Below are 12,039 nucleotides of genomic sequence, written 5' to 3' on the forward strand. Positions count from 1 at the left end.
TGAACTTTCCTACATTGTAGGTGCTTGAGGATGTTAGTTGGGCTCTAGCTTCAGCTCTTAATCAAATTCTTGTCTTTTGTAGAACTTTGGACACTATTTGTCTTACTTACATCCCTCCAGAGTGGAATGGAGTTGCAGATTGCTTTTCTAAATGGGTCTCTAATCATGTACAAGATTGGAATGTTATGGATAGGGGGTGTTTTGTCTCATGAAATTGATGACCTTGTTGATTGGGATAGAGCTCTTTGTTAAGCTTTGCAATTTGTATCTCTTCTTGTCTTGATAGAATTTTTAGTGCACTTTTAATAAAAAAATAAAAAAATAAAAAATTTATTTTTCAAAGGATATTGTGATTTATTATTAAAAATATTTAAAAAATCTAATAAATTATTAAATAATAACATTAGCCTCTATGTGTATTTTTTGAAATTTAAAAACTGAGCACACATATATTAATTAATGTTAACAAATAATATTTTTAAATTTTACTATTTTCAATTAATATTCAGTTTTTTGTTAAAATAATTCAATAAGATTTATTGGTTAATAGTAATGATAGTTTGAACGCTTTTTATTTGAGTATAAGATATTTAAATTTATTTTGTGGCAACTGAACAAATTATATTTTAATTAATTTTCATTGCAATTCGGAAAATTATGTACGAAGGAAGTACAAGTGACATAGAAATATGGAATGCTTCTCACTACTCATGAGTAAAGATTGGGCATCAATTCTCAAACAATTATGATTTATTACATATAGTTTATCTTTCACTATAATGTTCATGAGAAGATTAAATAATTTATTTAGTAGATACATAAGGAATTGAGATTTATTTTGGGTACAATCTAGGAGTGTTCATTTACAATTAAAGGCTACATGTTCACTTGGATGGCTGAATTTCGTCCATACTTAATTCACCATCTTCATCCCTCTGACATACGACAAAAATATTTTTTGTGAGTTTATAACTCTAAATTAACACTATCTGGTATTGGTTAAGGTTTTTTTCATCAACCCTAATGAAGTTCAAATAATCATTATTTTAAGCTCCACTATTATCCAATTATGGTGTGATATGGTGAGGGAACTTATTGTTTCTCCTTTAGGCTTCCTCAATTTTTAAAAAAAATACAATAAAAGATCCAACATTGAAAACCTTTGGACAATGTTGTCTTTATCATATGGTATTGGTGCCATAATCTATCCCATAGCTTGTACTAACAATAAGTATTCATCACACATTGTCTGTAATTTGACTCTTGCAATCAATATTATAACTTAACCATTTCAACCAAGCTAGGCACTTTTCCAGAATTGATTAGAACTATACAAAAAGGTTTCCTTGTTTGTATCATTAAGTGATACTACAAACTTTACTAAGGAAATAAAGAACACGTTGTCAAAGATTGATACTAATATGAAGGCAAGTGAAAACCAATTTTCATTTGACCGTAGTACTAGCTCAAGACATTTTGTCAAGATCAAATATTTTAGATTGGCCGGCAGAGTTATTGAGAGAAGAAGTAAGAATCAGGGATACATTGTCAGAAATTCAGAGTTTAATAATTCCTAACATAGATGTCATGAAAAAACACATTGTTAAAGCGAAGACATTAAACCATGATAACGACTTTTTCTATTGCTGATCAAATGATGGAGTTTTCAAATGAAGTTCAGATAACATTGCATACTTCAAAAGTTTTGCAAGAAAATTAGGACAAAACCATCTCTCTAATTTTGAAAGTACATAGTTATTTCCTCTCATATTTTGGTATTTACTTGTAAATAGGCATTTTTGGAATTTCTGTAAAAAAAAAGAAGGAAATTTATCTACAAGTAAGAGCAGTAGCATGAATGCGAACTAGAAGACTAATGGCTACAAAAAGTATAAGGGAAAAAGGAGTCATTTTAGAATATTTTTAATGTATTAATCAACATCCCTACCATATGTAGCTCATAGATTGCACTAAAAATTGTGCAATATGGAATGCTATAAAATATTTTAGGTGATACCAATAGATATTTATTTCTTCTCTCGTCTAAAATTTTGTTTTCTTAGTGCCTCTTCTCTCATCTTAATTTGGCAAAATTTTTTTGTTGAATAGGAATTGAATTGTATTAAGAAGACTTGGGTGAAGTATAAAAAGGGATAGATTAAGTAGGAAGTCAAGTTTCACGTTTATCCCAAAAACAATGAACTTCTAATAATGCTTTTATGTGAAAAACCAAAGAAACTGCCTTATTAAAAAAATAAATTTTTAAAGAAAAAAGGAATACTATATTGGGTGATTCAATTAATCAAGGAAATATTATTAAAATGGATACTTAGTGATTTAATTAAGGGTGGTTGGCCTTCTAATTGTACAATTGAAAACTAGTTCTCATAATGCAAGTGTGAGACAAGTAGATGGGTAGTATCTAAGGAAGAATTGAATGAAAGAACTTGATTTTTTTTTCACTAAAGGGGTTATGAAAACATAATGAGACTTCATCTTTGGATGTGTGGGCATATAAGGGGATTCGTACCCAATATAAAAAATATTCAAAGTTGAGAACTCTAAATGATCTACTTAAGGAGTAGGGGCTTAGAAATTTCATGAATTTCTCGATCAAGATCCACAACTCGAGAATCAACATTAAAGGGAGTCAAAAATTGCTAACAATGATACTTCTTGTGACATAGACTCATAGTTCTTCTGACACTATTAAGAAAAAAAAGTATTAAGAGATTAAATTTTATGAATATCTTTATAGTTGATCCTAATCTCCTTAGATGTTAAACATATCGTGATATGATAGAAAATATGTTTGGGTCCTGCATGCACATATCGCTTGAATTTATTCAAACTATCATTCAGTCATAAGCTTGATATTCTTTATCACACAACTAAACATCACTTCAAAAATAAGCAAGTTGATTGTCTACAAATATTTTGAATACAATATGAATTATTAAAAAATATATGTGTGAACCAACTATCATCCTCATGTAATATGAATGAGTGAAACCCTTACAACTTTATGGAAGCTAACATTATTTTGAAAGATAACTAGCTCTTGATTCCACAAAATTTGAAAGGTTTAAAATAAAAATTAAACATGCAAGCTATATTAATCGACATTCAATGAATTGTTGAAAAACATTTAATAAGCTCAAGCTATATTAATCCGCATTCAAGGAATTGTTGAACAAACATATTATAAATTAATTCTTATTTGAATTAGTAATAGAAAATATTAAATATGGTAAATATAAATTTTGTATATAGGAGGGTGACAAAAAGAAATTTGACAAGTAGACATTTTCTACGTCAAGTCAAATTGTGATATTGTTATTAGAATTCAACTATTCTTGGTTTTCGAATAAACAAGAAGAATCAATAGTATAAATAAAGATCACTTAAAACTAGTAAAAAATTATCATAAACTATACTAACACAGAATAGAAACTTTTAATTGTTGAGATTACCAAGAATTATTTTTAGTAGTTGTTAATATTAGATGTGCAACATTTTAATCTGATTTCATATATTTTTGACTTTAGATTTCAATGTTCTCTTAATTTACTTGTTGATAGTATAAAAAAACATGTATTAGGAAAAACACATTGGCTGGAATTAAAAATGAAAAAAAAATCTTTAAAAGAAATTTTGGAAAACACGCTAAACTAGTTTATCATTACAGCTCAACTAAATAGTCATGTGTGGTGTAAAAAAAATATGACTTTTAGACTTAATGTATATTATCTTTTAAAATTTAAGAACATTCTATGAGCTAAAGTAAAAAAGAGTTTGTTCCCAAAATAACTCTTGTAGAGTGAATTTGAAACATTAAGAGAGAAAATTAAGTGGCAGAGGATAGGAATGATTCTACTTATTTTCCCTCACATGGAATCAATAACTCAACTTCATTCTCTGCATACCGAGCAATAAAAATACAAAAAATATGTAACATAATTGAAATGTTTCCTCATCTATAGGTACATAATACCTAAAGAATGTATGATAAAATATAAAGAATATATTATATTCCTAGTTTGTATAAACCATTTCTTAATGAAAGTTATTCTTCATAGAAAACTTTGATTGACCATTGAGGAATGCATAATAAATGTGAAAGAACTTCTCAAATGCCCTATACATTGTGAAAGAATAAGTTTGGAACATATTGAAATATCAAAGTGAACATTTTTAATAATCAATAAACATAATTAAAAATATCATAAAATGATTCAAAATTAATAATAATAAAAATGCACCTATAAACTAAATAGTGTCTCTTCATTTAGTTTATGAATGTTACCATAGTCTCTTCATTTACTCATTCATGCTTTAGAAAGTATGCACTTGGAAAATAAAAACATGAAAAATTTATGTTAATTTTTTTTTAAAACCACGCTAACTAAATCTTTAAAAACATGCTAACTATTTAGATAAGTAAAACACACTTGCATATTGTAAAACAAATATGACCTATAGATTTAATGTACATTAGTTTTTAAACTAAACAGTGTCTCTTCATTTAGTTTATAAATGTTACCAAAGTCTCCTCATTTACTCATTCATGCTTTAAAAAGTATGCACTTGGAAAATAAAAATAAAAACATTAAGAATATCTGTTAAGAAAAACTTTAAAAACACGCTGACAAAATCTTTAGAAACATGCTAACTATTTAGATCACTAAAATGCTCTTGCACATTGCAAAACAAATATGAGCTTTAGATTTGATGTATATTAGTTTTTAAACTTAAATTTTAACATTCTATAGGATAAAAGATAGCAAATTTACAAATTATTCTACTTATTATTAGTACTTGTCCATATATTGTGATACTTTCTGAATTTCATACTTTAACCAATGATTTAAATTTTTATTTTCTATCTCTTAGAATTAATCATTCTTAAAAAAATTTTGATTGTAAAACAAGACTGGTTTTTTATAAGAAATATTATTTTATATTATTACTATGAAAATATTACTATTTTTAGTATTATAATTTATTTGTAATCTATCAATAATTGTATTTACAAATAATATTTTTTAACATACCATAATGTTTCAACCGAGGGAAAAGAAACTTCATTTGTTAAATATTTCAATTACTTTATTAATGTACATTAGTTTTAAATGTTCTATAACATTGAATAAATCAAACCCTAAAAACAGATGTTCAAATAAAACCATAGAACTTCTGAAGAGGCAAATGACGGAGCAAATTCAATTGCTCAGCTGAAATTTCCTCAGGCACGGGAAAAACTAGAAGAAGATAACAAAACACTATGAATACAAACAGAGGCTTGTGCACGGAACATAGCATGAAATCATTTGATCTTTGCAAATCTCTGCAAACTGAGCTACTAAGAAGAAAAGGAGGTTAACTGGAGCCAGTCAGAAGAAAACAAGCGAGGAGATTTGCCCAAGCTTAGGCTATTAATGTTAATAAAGCATAATAAAGTTGGCCACATAGGAGCAGCGGGAGATATGAGTGATAGTTGCACTCATAGAGAGCAAAAGGAATTTGTTCATGGCGGAAATAGATTAGCAAAGCACTGTAATTACAGAGAGCAGCCATTCAGAACAGAAGCTTGAGGATGAAATCATTTGATCTTTGCAATTATCTACAGATTGAACTACACTGAAGAGAACGAGCATGATTGATCTAACATGAAAGAATAGACGAAATTCGCTGCAGAACGAGCGAATCAGAAGAAAACAAGGAAGAATTATGCCTAAACTCGCACTATTATTATTATTATTAATAAAGTTGGCTACATAGGAGCAGTGGGAGCATTGAACAACTCCACTAGATAGATATAATTATGATCCTCCGCAAAAGTGCTACTGGCTATCACAACGGGAAAACATAACCAGACTTAAGTAATGTCTACAAAGTTGAATCTCTCAGAGCCGAGACAGTTGCACAGTCTCGAGAGTTCACAAAACCATCAGACTTGTAAAGGAAAAGAAAAACACGACAAATAACCGGAAGACGCCACCTCGAACACGAAAAGAAAGAAAAACGAGGGGTACCCTAGTGATTCCTCCTCAGAGTTGTTTGAGATCAACCCTATGGAGAGGAACGGCGTGAAGTGGGTGCAGCATCTCGCAGGACAGCTTGAGCACCTCGGACAGGTCCACGGGGTGCTGCTCGTGTTGAGCCCAGTGGAAATGGTGCATCAATTTGGCCACCCAGAGGTGGACGGTGGAAAGACCCAGAGCCTTTCCAGGGCAGACCCGACGGCCCGCCCCAAACGGTGCAAGCCTCAGATCGCTCCCCCTCACGTCCACATTCTCACCTCCCTCGGTCTCCACAAACCTCTCTGGTCGGAACTGGTCGGGGGAATCCCAGATGAGGGGGTCGTGTGTTATCGACCACATGTTCACCATGGCCGTGGTACCCGCTGGCACGCACAACTTGCCATGATCTCCCAGATTGGTGTCCCGAGTGGAGAGTCTGGCCCATGAAAGGAGTGGCCCGGGCGGGTGCATTCTCAGCGTCTCCTTCACCACCGCCTGCAGATATGGCAGTTTGCATATGTCCGAGTCCCTCACGCTCCTGCTCTTTCCCACCACAATGTCGAGTTCCTCCTGCACCTTCCTCTGAGCTCCCGGGTTCAGTACCATCTCCGCCATTGTCCACTCCGTCAGCAGCGCCGTGGTGTCAGTGCCTCTAAATATCATCTCCTGCGACAACATGCGAAGATTAATGTCAGGAAAGAAGAACATGGAACGGGATTCAAGAATGACGAGATGCGATCATACCCAGAGAACAGAGATCATGTCTTCGTCGTCCAGCTTGTCCTCTCCATTCAGAGACAAGAGAACATCCACAAAATCGGCGTCGGCGGTGTCGTGATCCTTATCTTTCAGTCGGTGCTCCTCGATGATGTTCTTCACGAAGCCTCTCACGCGTGGGACGAGGGTTTGGCAACGGGAGTGGATGCGGAGGGGATCGAGAAATCTGAGCCAGGGAAGATGGTCGGCCCAGTTGAAGGCCCCGAGAAGCTCGAATCCCTCCTCCACCATCTCTCTCAGATTCTTCACTTCCTCGCTCTCACCGCAGATATCAAACCTCCGCCCGAAAACGCTGCCCATGATGTTGTTCAGCGCCGCACCTTGCAAATGGCGGCGCAGCCGCACAACGCCGCCGGAAACATACTCGTCGTGAATGTTGCTCAGCATGACCAGGGAATCGGCTTGGCGTCCGGGCTCGTGGGCGGCGATCCTCCGGGGAGCGAAGAGATGGGTGGCGGAAATCCGGCGGAGCATTCTCCAGTACTCACCGTTTGGAGCAAAGCCGATCGCTCGACCGAACATGAGCTGCTGGGCGGATTGCTTGAGCGGCCTGTCCGAGAAATTGACAGAGCTGAGCAACTCTCGAGCCACCTCGGGATCAGATGTGATGACGGCGGGAGTGGAACCTAAGCTGAAGGCCATGAGTCTCTTGGCACCATGGATGCGAGCCAGCTGAGCGAGCCTGCGATGGGCAAGGCCACGGCTCATATCGATAAGGCTTCCTATGATGGGGAATCCCCTGGGCCCAGGAATGGCGGCGCCGCCCTTCTTTCTGGCCACCGCCCATGCACATCCTCCGGGGCTCATCCATGCAACCACAACGGCGCAGGAGGCCACCAGCAGAATTGCGGCGTACAGTGGCCATGCAGAGAAGATCGTGTCATCAGCATTGTGCAGCATGTACCCACGCCCGTCCTTGGCCAATACAGGAATGGCATAATAGAGCCACCAACTTCCTCCTCCAGAGCTCCCACTCCCACTCTCCATTGCACGAAAGGATGAAATGACAATGACAAATGCAGAGGACTAGCGAGACCTTAACAGTGACAAGCTCTATGTGGATGTGAATGAGACTTAGATTGGGGCCATTTTATAGAGTTCCCAACCCCAAGCCTAATGAAGGAGGAGAGAAAAAACTGGAGAGCTCTGTTTCCTATGGCGGAGCACAACCGTCCATTTTTCGCTTTTGAAATTTCTGCATTTCCAACAACCAATAAACATATTACCAACACACGGGAATTAGAGAGGAACATGGCGGTTTTAAATTTCGTTCGTCCGGAGAAGAAGCCAGCTGGGCTACACTGCTATTAGGGTGAATACAGGAAAGAAATCACTAGCTAACAGAACGGAGCTTTTTCCTATTCTCTTCGAATTTCCCTTTCCGATACTGACGCCCATTCCTATTTGTTCACAGGAACCATTTGGAGCTCCATATTCAATTTTCTATTCAAGGCAAATGCATCGAGATTGATGATGGTTTTATTCCCAAAGAGCCATCGTACAAAACCTTACGGTTGATTGTACTTGTTCAAGAGTGGGAGAGTTGACATTAGGCTAGGCTTGAGGTTTAAAATTTGGGATCTTAGCATATTTAGTAAATGTACGTTATACTTGGTATTGTTTCATGTTCTTTGAAATAGTGTTATCAATTATAGAATTTTGCATTTTCATTGTTATTATTAAATTTTTTATTTTGTTTTAATATTTTCACCTTTGTTCTTCATTTACTATTTAGTTTTTATCAATAATTCATTTACTTTCTATATGTTGTAGAGATTATTCATTTATTCTCTATTCAATATTTCATTATAAATTTATTGCTGGAACAAAATATGTTGCATTGTAGTGGGTAGTGAGAAGAATTTGATAATTTTTAATGTGAGCTCCACTTCTCATGATTATGAGTTTTCAAATTATATACGCACTTAAAACTATAGCCATTGAGCTTACCTAAATAATAGCATTAGAGCCTCTATGTGTATTTTTTCAAATTTAAAAATCGAGCACACATATGTTAATTTATGGCAAAAAATAATATTTTTATACTGTACTATTTTCAATTAATATTCATTTTTTCGTTAAAATAATTCAATAAGATTTATTTCTTAATAATAATGATGATTTGAACACTTTTTATTTGAGTAGAAGATATTTAAATTTATTTTGTTGGCAAGTGAAAAAATTATATTTTAATTAATTTTCATTGCAATTCCGAAAACTGTGCACAAACGAAGTACAAGTGGCATAGAAATATGGAATTCTTCTCACTAAAGATTGGGCATCAATTTTGACACAATTATGATTTATTATGTATAGTTTATCTTTCACTATAATGTTTGTGAGAGGATAAAATAATTTATTTAGTAGATACATAAGGAATTGAGATTTATTTTGAGTACAATTTAGGAGTGTTCGTCTACAATTACAGGCTGCATGTTCACTTGGATGGGTGAATTTCATCCATACTTAATTCACCATCTTCGTCCCTTTGACATACGACAGAAATATTTTTTGTGAGTTTACAACTATAAATTAACATAATCCAGTATTGGTTAAGGTTTTTTGCGTCAACCCTAAATTAAGTTCAAATAATTGTTATTTTAAGCTCCACTATTATCCAATTATGGTCTAATATAGTGAGGGAACTTATTGTTTCTCCTCTAGGCTTTCTCAATTTTTTTCAAAAAAGAAGAAGGATAAAAGGTCCAACATTGAAAACCTTTGGACAATGTTGTCTTTATCAGATGGTATCGGTGTGATAATCCAACCCATAGCTTGTACTAACAATAAGTACTCATGACACATTGTCAGTAATTCGACTTTTGCAATCAATATTATAACTTAAACATTTCAACCAAGCTAGGCACTTTTCTACAATTTATTAAAACTATAACAAAAGGTTTAGATACAAGGTCAATAATCAAGACGGGTTTACAACCTATGCCTAGTTTATTCACTTAGTGCATAAATGTATCCACCTAGATGGTGGGAAGCCTCCACTTCTAGCCATTTGGGTCCTAATTCATGGTTTCATCAATTACAAGCTTTGGGTGTTCTTTTATAAGGCATAGAATCAATTTAGAAGACCTTTTCGGGTCTTGTACAAATTTAAAGTTTGAGTAAAAGATACTAAATATTTCAACTAAAATAGTGAAGACAAGGGACTCGATCATAGGAGATGTAAAATCTGAACACCTGCAGTCAACCTAGGACTCCAATGCATACTGAAATGGAGGTGGACAAGTTAAGATGCCATCAAGAAAGTATCTTTATTTAAGGCTAAATTCTCAAATGGATATGGTTATTACAAGTGAAAAAGGGAGATTGAAAGATACTTATATTTTCTTAGCAATGCTTGATAGCCAGCTGTGCTTTAAGCTCATCCATCTCTTTATCATCTAAATTTGAACCAACCTAATCTTTTCCATGCTTATCTTTATCCAAACTTCCAATAATTATGGATATTTTAAAAGCATTCTTAATTTTAGGTACACTATCACCAAAGCCACTTAACTCAAATGTAGTCCATCTACCGATGAGGGCCTGAAGGGTGAGAAAACTACCAGGAATAGCTTTAAATTCATGGATAGCATATACTCTAATAGGATAAATAGGAAATAAGGTTCTCAATACTATACTTAGAAAATTTTCATCACTTATGACACCTCCGGTGACTTTGATGGAACTAACAATCTCCTTGATTTATTTACTGTATTGAACATTTTTTTCTCTCCTTCTCTCATCCTAGTGTCATCATACTTTCACCTTTGGCTCTGAATACATCCAAATATCCTCCATGCACAAGTATCATCTTGTTCCATAGCTCTTTAGTAGTAGAAAAGTCTTTGACATCATCAAATTCACTATCATTTAGTGCAGAAGAAATCTCAATCATCGAGTTGCCGTGTTCTTTCTTTTGGTTCATCTCCTCAATTGTCACAAAAGGATTTGGAGGTGTGTACTGGTTATCAAGCACAGAGTCACCAATTCCTAATAAGTGCAACATCATCCTACTTTTTCACGAAGAAAAGTTCTCCTTTTTCAGCTTTGGTACTTCTTTCTTATACATCTTTAGATCTTTAGCTTGAGTTCCTTCAAAATTTCTCTTTCGAGCACTTATCTCTAATACCAATTGGTTGAGAGGGGAAGCAGATCAGTTATATCAATTTATCCCATAGGCCTTTAAACACTTTTCCATAAAATCAAACCGTTTAAGCTTTATATATGTAGCTCGGTAACCAGATCTAATAATCAAATTATTCATTTAATAAGTTGTTAACTTTATATATTGAGTATCAGAGTAAAATTTCAAGTTATACAAAGTAACGAAAATGAACAATAAACATGAAATGGCATGCAATGCAATAAGCCTCTTATATTATAATGTGTAATATATTATCTTAATATGGTCTTATATTATAATTGTAAATTGAGAAAGCCTCAAGGCCAAATATATAATCAGTTTGAGGACTTGGATAGCCGGGTCAGGCTTCTGCTACTTAGCTTACCAAGTACAAATCCTCCTAACAATGTTGCATCATAAAGGAAAGTTGTTCTACTTATAGTAAGTGTGTTATTTTAGAGATTCTATGTAATGGGAGAATGCGAACTTGGATGTTGGATCTGGGAAACCTAATATTGGATATCTACTGATGAGAGAAGGTTTTAACATGGATAAAGCATGGTGTGACGATATAGAGAGACTTTATTTTTCAATGATGTTGTAGTGGACAGATGCTTACCGGTATTATTCTGAAAAGGATATTAGGAAGGCCAATTGGGCAATGAGTTCAGTGGTCTTTCGCTTGAAACCATTTTGACATTAGGTCATTTTAACTTCCAAAACTCTTGATAGGGTTGGAACAACCCCTAACAGGGTTGGAATCCTCTCATAGGGATTAAAATTCTCCTAACAAGGACTGGCACATGTACTAATTATAATTCATTGACTCTTAACAATGTCCATCTTCTTACAAGAAATCTATATATTAGTACACCATTTTGTGGGTACCCTCCCCTCTGGGGTTTTGCCTTTGATCAAGGGTTTCTCTATTAACAAATCTAGTTTTATTATATATGATTATCTTCTTATGGTTGTTCTACTTTCTGATTACATGTTTCAAATTTAATAAGGTTGATAAAAAGATGTTTTTATTGGATAACTGATTCACCCCCCACCTCCTCTTAGTTATCTTGGTGGACTTTAATTTCTAACAATTGGTATCAAAGAATTAGGTCC

The 12,039-nt window shown here is 34.3% G+C and overlaps 1 protein-coding gene across 1 annotated transcript; it reads right to left on the reverse strand.

Moving 5' to 3' along the window:
• Positions 1-6,050: 6,050 nt before the first annotated feature.
• LOC149560871 (cytochrome P450 78A4-like) lies at positions 6,051-7,787 on the reverse strand. Its single transcript, XM_089823692.1, has 2 exons — positions 6,768-7,787; positions 6,051-6,689 (listed from the first exon to the last, which is right to left on the reverse strand). The coding sequence occupies exons 1-2, from the start codon at positions 7,785-7,787 to the stop codon at positions 6,051-6,053; spliced, it is 1,659 nt and encodes a 552-aa protein (XP_089679818.1).
• Between the last annotated feature and the right edge of the window lie 4,252 nt (positions 7,788-12,039).

Source organism: Cupressus sempervirens, chromosome 4, assembly GCF_028749045.1.
Source record: "Cupressus sempervirens isolate cs-2001-9-10 chromosome 4, ASM2874904v1, whole genome shotgun sequence".
In the NCBI taxonomy this organism is placed as follows: domain Eukaryota; kingdom Viridiplantae; phylum Streptophyta; class Pinopsida; order Cupressales; family Cupressaceae; genus Cupressus; species Cupressus sempervirens.

Excerpts from the sequence above, each read along its gene's own strand:
- LOC149560871 (XM_089823692.1), bottom strand. The coding sequence starts at position 7,787 with ATGGAGAGTGGGAGTGGGAGCTCTGGAGGAGGAAGTTGGTGGCTCTAT. Across the intron at positions 6,690-6,767 it reads ACATGATCTCTGTTCTCTGG|GAGATGATATTTAGAGGCAC; the intron begins GTATGATCGCAT and ends ATGTTGTCGCAG.